Consider the following 14,172-nt stretch of genomic DNA (forward strand, 5'->3'; position numbering starts at 1 on the left):
CAAATCCTGTCGGCCTGTTCAAGAAAAGCTTCCAGGGCCAGGCTTCATCGGTCATCATGGTGTCACGTCGTTACCTTCCTTCTCTTCTTCTGCCTTGATACTTGTCACACACCCACGAATGGGGATGTTCACCCAAAATCCACAATCATCGCCACGCCATAAATCTGATCAACTTCGGCTTTTTCGTTCACCGGTCGGGACAATCGTTCGGTGGTCCCGAGTTGTGTTCCGGATAAAGAAGAGGAAGCGGGCATTTGCGTAGGCAGGCGACTTTGCGCTAGGCACGCCAGCATTCATCACTTATCAGCGCCTACAGTCAAGGTCTGCTTTCTGTTTTCACCAGACACCGCCTCGTAACACTCTGTAAGTGCACTTTAAACTCACTTCCACACAAGGCCGCATTGGTGCCGGCCTTGTGGGGAATTGAGTTTAAAGTGCACTTATAGAGTGTTATGAATAATACTTTGAATAATAATGCTGGAGTGCGTAAGCCAAAATAAAGTATCCCATTTGCGCAAGGTTCCTTGCGAACCGTCGCCGACAACACGGAATGCCATCGAATGCTGAAGGCAGAGCATGGATTCTAAACTCAGTTTACACTTTTTATTTATTTAAAGATACCTTTCCAGGTGCAATGCATTGCGATCAGTAAAAAGTTTTGGGTTTCACTGTAGATACATTTGTTCAGATGATGAGTTTCTGAAGCTTTTCACGCTACTCCTGCAATGACTAAGCCGCACGGCAGTGCCTAACTGGGGCCTTATATAATCGTGGTCGTATCGCGCGCATCATTTCGATACACCTTGTGTTGCTTGGCGGTTCGTGGACCCACCGTTGTCGGGCTGCTTCACGCATTTGTAGAGGGTATATTATTTGGCCCACTGCATATCAGCAGCGGTCAGCCGCTGGCATATTCTCAAGGTTTTTGTTTTTTGTTTTTGCGCTGACACGCGCATAAGGAAAAATTGGCCACACAGAAGGAGAGGCGAATACTCCTTTTTTGGACCGATATCGATCTTCAAGACATAAATAACGGCTGTTGCTCTTTTCAGAACTTTGCAATATCAATATCATTAAGCGTGTAAGAAGTGGCATTTAACATAATTATTGTCCGTAGGCAAATAATTGTTTTCTTGATTGTCCATGCACCTTGCAGACAAAGAAGAGAAGTGCGCACGCACACGAGCGAGGCTTTCCACAAAAAAGGCGCCGCCACAAATACGTACTGCTGCCTGTCACCGATCAAGACGGCAAGTTGATAGATAGCCCTCATTCCAGCTTGACATGGACTCCAGCGTCAGAGGATCTCGCAAGACGAAGAAATGTCAGCGCTCCAGCCACCGACGTTCCCAACAGCCGACCGCAGTGCCTCGCATCGAAGCTCCTCGGGAGACCACTACCATGTCCTCCGCCCCTGTCATAGGAGTAAGCTTGGCCGTTCCTTCCACCGAAGCACTGCAGGAGGCCGATGCCAAGTCTTCCGCTCCAGTTACAACAACCGCCTTTACTGAGCTGTCCCCCGAAATCCCCCGCCAGGTCAGCACAGTGTTTTCCGCTCCGGTCACAGCAACCATCTCGACCGTCCTCTCTCCTGAGGCTCCGCAAGAGGGCGGCACCAAATCTTCCGCTCCCGCTACGGCACCCGCCCCAGTCGTGTTGTCTTCGCCACTGGACCATATCCTCATTTTCGGCCATGGCTGGTTCCAGAGGCTCGCTCTTCTCTGCACCACACTGGCCTTCTTCACAACCGTGCTGCACGCAGGGGCGATCAATATCCTGGCACACCCCGTCGACCACTGGTGCAAGGCCCCAGCAGAATACGCCCACATTGCCGCAGAGGTATGGAGGAATACCAGCCTGCCGATCGACGCCGATGGCATAACGCCTAGCCAGTGCTTTCGATACGAGCCGCCAGTTCCTTCCGAACGAGGCCACAGCTTTGAAAACCGCAGTACCATTGCATGCGACGCAGGTTGGAACTTTGGGGTCGATCCCGCTTCTGGCAACGAAATCAACTCGATCGTCAAGGAATGGAGCCTAGTGTGCGGCCGACGTTGGATGTTGGCTGCATTAATAGCTGCTTACATGTTCGGAGGAGTAGTTACCGCTCCCTTGGCAGGAATCGCGGCTGACAAGATTGGAAGGCGCCCCTTGCTCTTTCTTGGGCTTTTCTGGATAGCATTTGCGGGAATATCCCTGGTCTTCGCCAGAACCGTGCTCACTTTCGCCGTTCTTCGGGCCTTCCTGTCTGCTGGGGCCGTCAGTGTCCTCGTCTCTTCTGTCGTGGTGCTGTTCGAAGTGACTGATACGAAGCATCGAGCCCTGTTCTGCAGCCTCGCCGTATCCGTGGGCAGCCTCACGGCAAATCTGTACAGCACGCTAGTTTACAGGCTGGTGTTCGACTGGAAGGTCGTCCAGATCACATATATGGTGCCAACCTGCACCCTGATTCTTGCCGTGTACTTGATGGAAGAGTCGCCGTGCTGGCTCCTTGGAATCGGGGATCTGAAGCGGGCTGAGAAAGTGCTGTCGTGGGCAGCACGCGTCAACGACGCCGACGTGGACACCTTTAAACAGCGTCTGTCTGAGCTCATGTTTGAACAGAGACGGCATCAACAGGACACTTGCAGCTCTGACATCGCCTCGCAGTCTCAAGGTACTCCTTTTTACTTATAAACGCGGTAGCCCGTTATAGCAGACATATTAGTTTCACATATTTTGCGCCACTAACAGAAACCCAAGGAAGAAAAACTAGGGGGCCAAATAACACAAATTCTAGAGTTACGTATTTAGGTTATGGGAGCTCAACATCCTATAAGTGATTCATCTGAGGGCTGTGCACTTCGTCAATCTGTAATTCAGTGCGGTCTTCTGAGATTATACACAACACCAACGCCTTGTATTTCGCCTCCATCGAACTGCAGGCGCCGTGTCTAGGCTCCAACTGACGTCCTCCGCCCCAGTTGTCGTGCCCCTTTACTAATCAACTACAATTGTGCCGGGGAAGTTACATTATTCACTTTTTATCTTTCAAAAATTGTTTATTTTGCAACTAGGCGCTTTAAAGAAAAGCACAGAAATTTAAACTCGATTACCAGCTGTAGAGATCATGGCTTCTTTACAGGGGACATTTATAATAACTTAACGACTGTTGAGAAAAAAATGATGATGATGAAAACAATTTTTGACATTGGCTTAGATTAAGGGAAGGCTGGTCGGTTCCTAGTCTGAGACACCATTGGTAAAAACCGCTACCCGTGCTCTTTCGACGAGGGCTCGACGAAAGAGCTGGACAGGGCCGCCTCCCAGCCTTCCCACGTTGGCTGATTTATTATGTCAATACTGGTATTGTGTTGAAATTCTAATAGTTGACTATCTTGGACGCAGACAATACATAGCGAATGCACCTTCATCGCGTTGTAAACAGCGTACGGAAGATTACTGCTGAAATCCAATCAAACAATCGGCAAAATGTCAAATGGCAGCAAAAAATAGGACATAAATACTTGCGTAGTAATGATTTAAACTTCTTGTTGGCCGCCAAGCTTGTGAATTAATGAAAAGTGCTCAAATATTTTACCATTCAACTATCATCTGTTATGGAAACAGTTATAAAGGACGATTGTTTATTATGTGCAGGTTTTAAGCTGCGACAAAGATGCAGTTCCTCTCTTTATCCTATCCGTAGGCAAGGCCTATAAGCAGGATTCTGGAAGGCCTGATTGTGACCTCTCCCACTCATAGAAAAGCCAAAGCCATAGCGGCGCTTGCCATTTCAGCCATGCATGTCGTCTGTGTAAAAACGCAGGGACTGTTCCTCCGGCTACAACTAGAAATAGTGTTGTCGCAGTAGAAGGGCACTTCTCCAAAGTTCTAATTCAAATATATCTTCGGTTGCAAAATTCAGGACAATTCGTCACATTATAGGGAATATGCAATGTAAAGATTTCGCTCTGCCAATTGCTTTACCCTCTCGCTCAGCCTTGCGGTTGGAAAGGCCGACTATTGGCCTCCTGAACGCTTTTTTCACGCCGCGTGCTTGCATTTGTGGACATGGGTATATGAGCTCTAAACCACGTGAGTCGTGCGTCATGCGTGAAGAAATAAGAGCACGTGGTAAGAGCTATAATCCCTCCTAATTGTTTATTGTAGCATTGCGGTACCTAAGGCCCTCTCATACAATCAGGGCTGCAGAACCATAAAAATTATTTCTGCAATAATTCCGCAGCGTTGAACAACCTTCATTAAATAATTATATCAGAAACTGGTAACATACTTGATCCTTTATCCTCTGAGTGTTAAACGTGTGTTTCATGAATTGACTGTTTGAATTGCCAGGGAATTGCCACGCGAACACAGCACAAGGATCGAGCTTGCTTCGGAGCAGTACGCCGCCATCTGTAAAGCACAAGTTGCCGGCTGTAGTCAGCTAACGTTTCCCACGTGAAGCAGCTGTATACTAATAGCTTTCCTATCCTGGATATGGGACTGCTAGTCGTCGGTTGACGGCCACGGTGGAATATATGTACGCAGAGCGCCATTCCGATCGTCTTGAATCAGCGCATAAGGCACAGAGTGGTGAAATCCACTTGTACGACGAGGTGTAGGCAAGGAATATTATCAACCAGTAGCACTCATCTATTTTTCTGAATAAGTATTCGTATTTTGTACAACCCAAGGGGCTAACGGCACCGGTTTTTAGGCGGTTTTTAGAGTCAGATGTCAATCACTTCACACTATAGGACATTCAGGTCACTTAGTGGGTGGTTCTCTTCTGTTCTCTCTTTTAAACACATTCCAAAACTTCCGCTTCTAAAATCCCGTCATCTTCTTTCAAATGTTCACATAGTGGCATGGACAGAGGCACTTTATTTTTGTTTTACTTTTGGTCTGCCTCACTATAGCATATATTGTTAAGGGAAACTTACACAGCGGTAAACGCCAGATAACTCTCAGAAGCACACACCACCAGCACGAACCCAGCTTAGCCTGAGCGTCGTCTTCTTCACACCACCACACCTGTGCGTCGTCGTCATCTAGATATTGCGCACCGTAACAGTATTCCCCGAGCGAGAGAAGCACCGTCTCGATGCTGCCTATACAGGAGAACTTGGACGGCATGGTTTAGGATGGGCGACGTGCACGATTTTTAGATGAAGCGTTTTGGAAGGATACTTGGGCTGTAAAGGGGCGATCTCATAGGTCACATCGGTGACTTGTCGCTGGAGGCAGTAAGGAGCCACGTAACGAGGCAGAAGTTTCTCCCACATCTCCACACGGCGAGCCGGAAGCCAAAGATGCACGAGGGAACCAGGAGGGTAGTGGACGTCTCGGTGCTGTAGGTCATAACGACGCTTTTGTGAACACTGAGACGCGCCAAGCCGGTCTCGAGCCATGTGGCGGGCGGCATCAGCGCGGCCGATGGCGTCCGAAGCGTAACTACAGGAAGAGTTGTCAAGAGGCAGCAAGGTGTCGAAGGGGAGTAAAGGGTCGCGGCCGAAAAGTAGATAAAAGGGAGATTGTCCGGCGGTGTCCTGGCGTGAGCAGTTATAGGCGAAAGTGAGATGTCCCAGTCACGATGGTGATCGGACACATACATAGATAGCATGTCGGTCAGTGCGCGATTAAGGCGCTCAGTAATACCGATCGTTTGCGGATGGTAGGCCGTGGTGATTTGGTAACGAGTAGCGCATCATCGGAGGTCATCAACCACTTTAGAAAGGAAACAGCTTCCACGATCTGTGAGCAGTGGACGCGGAGCGCCATGAATCAAGATTAGGTCATGCAAAAGAAAGTCAGCAACGTCGGAGGCGCAGCTGGTGGGGATGGCCCTGGTTACAGCATATCGGGTAGTATAATCAGTCGCCACAGCAATCCATTTGTTTCCAGAAGTCGACGTCGAAAAGGCCCAAGAAGATCGAGGCCCACACGAGAAAACGGTCAAGTCAGCACTCAGAGTGGTTGCAGGGGCCCACTAGGTTTAAGCATGGGTGTCTTACGGCGCTGACATAGCTCACAAGCGGCGGCGTAGCGACGGACAGAGCGGTAGAGACCAGGCCAGAAAAATCGTCGTCGCACACGGTGGTACGTGCGTAATACTTCCAAGTGTCCAGCTGTAGGGGTGTCGTGACGTTTGGTGAGGACAGTAGAGCGCAGATGAGCCGGAACAACCAGTAAAAGGTCCGCGCCATCTGGACGCATATTGCGTCTGTATAATGTCTCGTTGTGGAGCACAAACATGCTGGCGGAAGAATCGGGGTTGTTGCGCAGCTGGTCTATAATTGGTTGCACCTCCACCAAATGTTAAGGGAAATTTACACAGCGGTAAACGCCAGATAATTAACTCTCAGAGTCATGCACCACCAGCACGAACCCAGCTTAGACTGAGCGTCGTCTTCTTCACAACACCACACCAGTGCGTCGTCGTCATCTAGATATTGCGCACCGTAACAATATGTATGTTAAACACAGCGTTCTCTTGAGGTATATTCAGGCAAAGCTTTGACAAAAATGCTCGACGTTGGCGGCAGAGGCAAAATCATCGCCACAGTCGTTACGATTCACGTATCAAGAGAACATGCTCCATCTAAACGTCTCTAACGTCTCTAAACGTCTCTGACGCTTTCGCACTTCGCAGATATGTACGTGCCCATACTGCTGCGGAACCAAACTCTGCGCCAGCAGTCCTTGGTCTTCTTCGCTTGCTGGTTCGTCCTCTGCGCCGTGTACTTCAAGCTCGTAACAGGCCAAGTCATGAGCTCCAACAGCGTGGCAAGCATTGCAATTGCCATATTGAAACTACCCTCTGTACCCGTGAACGTATTCATCATCACGTTTGCCGGTCGACGCAGGACGCTTGCAAACAGCTTGTTTGCAATGGCCGTCGTTACCGGATCACTGGCCATGGGGCACACGTTTCGCGCTTCCGGTCACATCCTGGGAGTTGCCGTCGTGATCTGGGTGCTGATTTTCGACCTCTGCGTCCTAACCCTCTTTATCATGCCGGCTGAGCTCTACCCGACGGTGGTGCGTGGAGCGGGGCTGTCCTTCTGCTACGCCTGCGGGCGAGTGGGCGCCTGCGTGGCCCCGTTCCTCAACGAGGTCCGGGCGCCATACCTGAAGGGTGTTCTCTACACCGTAGCGGCGGCACTTTTGCTCATCTTCGGACTGATGGCGCTGGGGCTGCCGGAGACGACGGAGGTACAGCCAGCAAACACCATGCGAGAGTTTGCAGCGAAGTGGCAACTGAAGTCTCCCTTGAGGATCGCACGTGGAGGCGGCAAGCGGAAACGATACAAGAGTGGCGAAACCACACACCGAGATTGATGCTGCATTGGACCAATAGGTGCAGCTGGGAACCAAAAAAAAGGAGCGATGATGGCAGGAAAGGTGACGGTTTGGGGGGATATCATATTGACGTTTCAAGAACATACCCTGGCATCTCACGTGATTTCATTTCAGCTTTTACTGCTTATTTATTTGATTATGTGAATGATCTCATTTCGGCTTTTTTAATTTCATATCGTTGTTTTCTATAATGTACTCACAAATGTTTATACATACCGGTGATTTAATGACCTGCATTGGTAGGTCGAGATTTCACGCTCTGCGAGAAAGACGGTTACCCATATTCTAACACCTGTACATTTTGGTTTACTGAGTTCTGTGATATGCAAGGCGTGCTCTGCAAATTTTCAGCCCTATGACAATATCTAATTGTAACTACTGACTTGAAAATGCTGCGCTGCTCAAAAGTAAATCATGTGGGCCTGATATGCCTGATTGCGAACCGGCCTAGCATGATATCGCAAAGTTCGACGGTCTGAGATAACTTGGATGCTCTCTGGCTGCACAGGATTCAACATTCAATTTTAACCACAGTTTTTCTGAAACCCTGGACTAGGCACATGAAGTGGAGCATAGCTCACCTTTTATGCACTAATGATACTACACAACAAAGCATTCTGCTTTTAATACATAGATCAAAGGAGTAGGTTTATTGTTTCATCATTGAAAGGACAATGACTATATTTGGTATGTGTTAGAAAGGAACCAATCTTCTGCCCCGCAGTCAATGGCCAAATGACACTCCATCCCTGCATGAACTCTGAATTGTAGCAAAGATGTCAACTGATCTACGAGCAAGAGGGTCTATACAGAATTTAATAAATTCACCTTGAAAGCGAATTCGGGATGACGTGCCACTTTGCATCCAGGCGAACGGTCCTCCTGCTGGCTGAGTGGCGCGAAAGACTGGGGGATTTGAGGAATACGCGAGATGCATTCGCCCTCGGGTGAGCATATTCAGCGCTATTTAAGCGCTGTAAGCTGAAGGTAGTACAAGCATACGCACCTATATGTAGTCATGACGACCAGGCAGTTGACAGGTTCTATAAAGATGTAGAATCAGACTGGGAACTGTAAAATCACATTATAGTGTACTGATGACCGGCTTCAATGCTAAGTTAGGCAAAAAGCAAGCTTGAGACTTACGAATACTGAATTCCTTCAGCAAACGGAAAACCAGAAGTGGAAATGGAAAGGCCTAACGTGGAGACTAAAAATTAAATTGTATTCATACTGTGTTCTTAGTATGTAGAGGTAATCGGAAAGGTGCGTTGAGTGACCACAGAATGGTAAAGTCTCGAATTAATCGGGATTTTAAGAGGAGACTGAACAGATTAGTTATGGAGAAGTCCATCAACGAATTAGAAATAACTGGAAAGGTCAAAGAATTCGGGCTCTCGCTGCAGGATAGGTACTCAGAGCTAACCGAGGAAACTAAACTTAGTCTAGAAGCAATGAACTATAATGTTACGGCTATCATTACTGAGTGCACGGTAGAAATAGGCGGTAGAATTATTAGAAAGGATACCGGCAAACTGTGAAAGGAGATGAAAGATGTGAATAATAAACGCCAAAGTATGAAAGCCTCCAGCCCAAAAGACCGGATAGAACTGGTAGGGATATCCAAGCTAATCAAAAGGTGCAAGGTGGTCGACATAAAAAAAAGTATAACATAGGGAAAATTGAGGATTCTCTAAAGACCGGTCGTAGCCTGGAAGCGGTAAAGAAGAAATTAGGCATATGCAAAAATGAGATGTATGCACTGAGGGACAAGGGAGGCAATGTCATTAATAACATAGACAAGATAAGATAGCTGAGGAGTTCTATACGAAACTCTACAGTAGCCATAATAGTCAAGACAAGAATGAAATTGGCTGTCATGAAGAGCAATCAGACGTTCCAGCAGTAACAAAGGACCAGGGTAAGAGACCCTCAGCTGCTATCAAAAGGGGGAACGCAGCTGGGGAGGGTCAGGTAACTACAGCTTTATTGAAGGACGGAGGAGATATGGTGCTAGAAAAACTGGCCACTCAGTATGCGCAATGCCTGATCACATCGACCAAACCGGAATCTTGGTAGAACGCTAAAATTATCTTAATTCATAAGATAGGCGACGCTAAGAACTTAAAAAAGTACAGAAAAATCAGCTTACTATCAGTTAGGTACAAGGTATATACCAAAGTAGTCACAAATAGGATCAGGACAACCTTAGACATTCATGAACCAAATAATCAAGCAGGATTTATGAAAGGATACTATATCATCGACCATATTCACACTGTAAACCAGGTGACAGAAAAGTGCTCGAAATATAACGAGCCCCTATACATAGCATTCATTGACTACTAGAAAGCATTTGATTAGGTCTAAAACTCAGCGGTCGTGCAGGAATTGCGAGATCAGGGTGCAGGTGACCCACATGTCAAAATACTGGAAGATATATTAAGTGGCTGTACAGCAACCACAGCTCCGCATAATTAAAGTGATAAAATTGTAATTAAGGAAGGTATTTAGCAAGGAGGCAAGTTCTCCACAGTGGTATTTACAGCGTGCATGGAGAGTGCATTCAAAGGCATGAAATCGGAGACGTTTGGACATCAGGGTGGACGACGAATATCTCAGTAATCTTTGATTCGCTGATGACATTACCTTGTTGGGTAATTCAGAAGACTGGCTGGAACTAATTATAAATAATCTAGGCAGGGGAAGCAGAGAGATAGGCCTAAAGAATAATATAGAGAAGACTAGGGTAATACTGAAGAGCCTGGGAACTGAACAGCAGTTTAAGATAGGCAGCGAGGAGTTGGAAGCGGTAGGCGAATATTTTATTTATTTATTTATTGTACACCTCAAATGCCCCAGTACGGGGTATAACATAAGGGGAATACATGGCAACACAGAAAATAAACAATTAATTACAAAGAATAAATAAAAAGATATTCGACAGCTTTTTTAAAATTCGCGGTGCTGGTGTGGAGTGTGGCATCGGCAGGCAGGCCATTCCAGTCGACTGCAGTCTGGACAAAGAAGGAATGCAGATGTGCAGAGGTATGTGCGCGAGGCGGATAAACGGCTTTTGATGACTCGTTCGAACGGAGGTGCGATGAGCTAGTTCTAGATCAGCAAGTGACAACTGATAGAATTTGTGAAAGAGGCTAAGTCTGTTGACTTTGCGTCGTGTCTCGAGGTTAGGCAGGTTAGCTTCAGATTTCATAGTAGTCACACTGGAACGATAAGAGTAATCGGAAAAGATGAATCTAACTGCGCGATTTTGGACAGATTCGAGGGATTTAGTGCATGCATACTCAAGCTTTGGACGAACTAGTGTTACGTAGGCCAGATACTTGACGGAAGAAGGAGCTAATGGTAAAGTGCGTCGTAAGATAGGACACAATTGGCGTCGTTAGCAATTGTTGTAATATGGGCGGACAAAGACAGATCATGAGATATTTGAACACCTAAGTATTTACATGCTGATGTGGAAGAAAGAACGCAGCCGCGGAGTACATAGTCAGGCGTTATGTATGAATGTCGTCGATGTAAAGAAATTACGAAGTTTTACTAACATATAATGACATTATCCACGTTTTGCACCAAGATTCAATTCGTGAAAGTATAGCTTGGAGGGCACATATATCGTTGGTGTTGTTAATAGGGCGTTAGATAACACAATCGTCCGCGAATAGGCGAATGGTAGATGAAATATTTGTTGTGATGTCATTAATGTATATAAAGAAGAGTAGTGGACCGAGGACTGTGCCCTGAGGCACACCTGAGAGTACGGGAGGCTTGGAAGAAGCGGTATTATTAGCATACACAAACTGCTGGCGATTAGTTAAAAAGTCACAAATCCAGTCATATACGTGCGGATGGAGATTAAGGGATGAAACGTTTAAAAATAACCATTTGTTGGGAACTTAGTCAAAAGCTTTTTCGAAGTCTAAAACTAGGGCATCAACGGGGACGTTATTATCTAAGCTACAACTAAGGTCATTGATGAATAATGCTAACTGTGTCTCACACGAGCGGCCTTTGCGGAACCCATGTTGGTTGGGATGAAAAACTTACAAGAGATTAGAAAGTTTACAACATGCGAGTGGATTATATGTTCCATTAATTTAGTGCAAACACTAACTAATGATATAGGGCGATAGTTACTGGGTGACTGTGAAGGGCCTTTTTTGGAGACTGTAATGACCTTGCCTACTTTCCAATCTTGCGTAACCATGCCTGATGAAAGGGACTGCTGAAATATATGAGATAATATTACGCTTGAAACGCACTTTGTGTACATTAGTATTTTTGCATTAATTCCGTCCACACCAGCAGATGAAGCAAGTCTCAGCGATTCAATAAGTTTTGTGATTCCTTAGGGCTCGAATGTTAAGTCAGGCATTAAAGAGTGATCAAAAAAAGGAAACTCTGGTAAGGTCGTAATAGGCTCGCGGGTAAACACAGAACAAAAAGTAGAATTCAACACTCGGGCAGCGTCACGGTCAGCAATAGAGATCCCGTCTGGGTAGAGCAACGATAGAGGTTAGGAGTAAATGGGATTTACGATTTTCCAGAATTTTTTGGATTGTTACTCAGCATCGAAGGTAGGGTCGCTGAATAAAATGATCGTTTTGCTTTTTTTGCCAAGACATCAAATGTTTTGTCAACATCGTAGTATTTTTTCCAAGCTCCTTCGCTACAAGTCCCTTTAGCCTCCCGAAATAACCGCTTCTTTCTTTTATGTAGACGGCTTTGTGTATTGTTGAACCAGAGTGATTTTATGTTTTCCATTACAGTGATTGTGAGCACATGAGCCTTGATAAGTTCCTGCATTTTATTTCTAAAAAGTGTCCAGTTGATGTCTACAGAGCGCCGGTTAAATTCAATTAGGAACCAACTACACAACTGAGTGAGCATTTCAATAATTTTTTGATAATCTGCTCTATCGTACATGGTATTTTCTTTTTCACCTTTTCAGGGCGAGGGATCTGACACTGGTATGTAGCATGAATTGTTACATGATCGCTAAGCATGGGAAGCTGTGAAACTGACAGGATGTTATCTGGGTGTGACGTGAGGATGATGTCGATAATATTTGCTGATTTGTGAGCTTGCCTGGTTGGGAAATGAACTATTTGTGACAAACCAAATGTGAGATAGGTGTTCACAAAGCCGCCATCGGACCTATGTTTTGATGCCGCTAACGTGATATCTGACCAGTTTGTGGCGGGGAAATTGAAGTCACAAAGAATTAGTATCGGAGAAAGAGGGCGTAACTTAATTGGGCTGTCTAGCTCGTCATGAAAATGTTCAATGAAAGAATTATCGGCATGGGGTGGGCGGTAGAATGCTGTAATCGTCACAGGAGGAAAAGTAGCACAAGAGATAAAAACAGCTTCGAGTTGGCAGGGTATGTCGAGACTGGTGGACTGCAGACTGCTATGCGCGGCGACAAGAACACCACCCCCACGTTTCCCAGTACGATCGCGCCGGCATATATTAAAGTTGTTAAAGGGGTGCCGTAATTCAGAATTAGGACCTGGTGAAGTCAACCACGTTTCGATTAATACAACAACATTACTATCAGAGGTATCGATAACGTTAAGCAGATAATCACGCTTAGTTGTGATACTACTAATATTGGCGTAAAGCAATGAAATACAGTCATGAGTTAACCTTTTACAGTTTTTAGCAGGTAGCTATGCACGGCGTAGGATGACTTGCTGGCTAGCATGGTCAAAAATATTTTTTTGCCGATTCCCATTCAGTTATGACGAAGTTTCCATTTATCGGGCTGGCTTTTGGCGAAAGCGATTAGTTGTTTTCGTGCAAACTGAGTGCTAGGTGAATAGTCCTTTGATATGCTGTAGTCGGTGTCCTTTAGCTTTTTGGCACATGAAAGCATTAGAGCATTAGTTCCATGTCTTTGAAACGCGCGAATTTTACAATAATGGGCCTCTTTTTGCTAGGTACACTGGCGCCAAGCCTGTGTGCGCGCTCTAATCTCTGGGCTGCAGACTGACACCCAAATTGACATTGCAGTGCCGAAGGATAATTTATTCGGACTGCGCCCACGTTTCACTGGCACAGTCATCATGGCCAAAAAACAACAGGTTGCAGTGACGTGCTCTGTCCTCGCTGTCATCGAATCTTTGTGACAAGGTAGATATGTCATTTGTGTTCTGCTCGGCAACGGTCTGGATACCTTCAACTGCTTCCTTTACTGCGAGTAAGGCAGAGCAGTCAATTTCTATCATATCAAGGCGTTGTCTAATATCTTCGAGGGCCATGTCATTCTGCGACAACTTCTCGTGCATTGATTTAACTTCGCTTTGCAAGGATGCCTGCCCAGATCGAATTTCATTGAGGGCAGGTAAAATTTCTGAAACTTGAGGATCATTAAACCGCGTGGGTGGTCCGGGGTTTTCTTCGACGTCACCAGATAACTTAAGCAGGTTCAAGAGCAAACAGGCGCAATCATAAGCAGCAGAAGCACAAAAGCGTGGGCTCGGCAGAACAACCAGCGGCATGAGAAGTACGCACAGCAAACAATGAAAACCGATTTGTTACCTGCACAAAGAGCAGTTGTGGCAGGTGAGAGACACGCATCTAGGCTGCGCTACCGAGCCCACTGAAGATGGCGCAGATTTCCGCACGCCTTTTAGCGAGCAGGAGTGATGGCAGTAATGATTCCGTTGTCCGAGGTGACAGTGAAGGCAGCGGCCAGGCGTAGTCCAGATCAGGGGGCGGTGGCGCCGGACAGAAGTGCGTTTAGACATCTGCCTGTCTGCCCGCAGTAGCACCGGCCACAATTGAGCGGAATGCGATAAA

General features: G+C 46.4%; 1 protein-coding gene across 1 annotated transcript; it reads left to right on the plus strand.

Moving 5' to 3' along the window:
• The first annotated feature begins 1,284 nt into the window (after window positions 1–1,284).
• Window positions 1,285–7,326, plus strand: LOC146186852 (solute carrier family 22 member 7-like). The gene is made up of 2 exons (XM_084608124.1): window positions 1,285–2,656; window positions 6,638–7,326. The coding sequence occupies exons 1-2, from the start codon at window positions 1,285–1,287 to the stop codon at window positions 7,324–7,326; spliced, it is 2,061 nt and encodes a 686-aa protein (XP_084464250.1).
• The last annotated feature ends 6,846 nt before the right edge of the window (window positions 7,327–14,172 follow it).

Source organism: Amblyomma maculatum, chromosome 6 (genome assembly GCF_055883805.1).
Source record: "Amblyomma maculatum isolate TAMU_Amacu chromosome 6, ASM5588380v1, whole genome shotgun sequence".
NCBI lineage: Eukaryota > Metazoa > Arthropoda > Arachnida > Ixodida > Ixodidae > Amblyomma > Amblyomma maculatum.

Bases quoted from the DNA above. Each gene is read 5' to 3' on its own strand.
- LOC146186852 (XM_084608124.1), top strand. From the start codon at position 1,285: ATGGACTCCAGCGTCAGAGGATCTCGCAAGACGAAGAAATGTCAGCGC. The intron at 2,657-6,637 runs GTACTCCTTTTT...CGCACTTCGCAG, and splicing joins CATCGCCTCGCAGTCTCAAG to ATATGTACGTGCCCATACTG.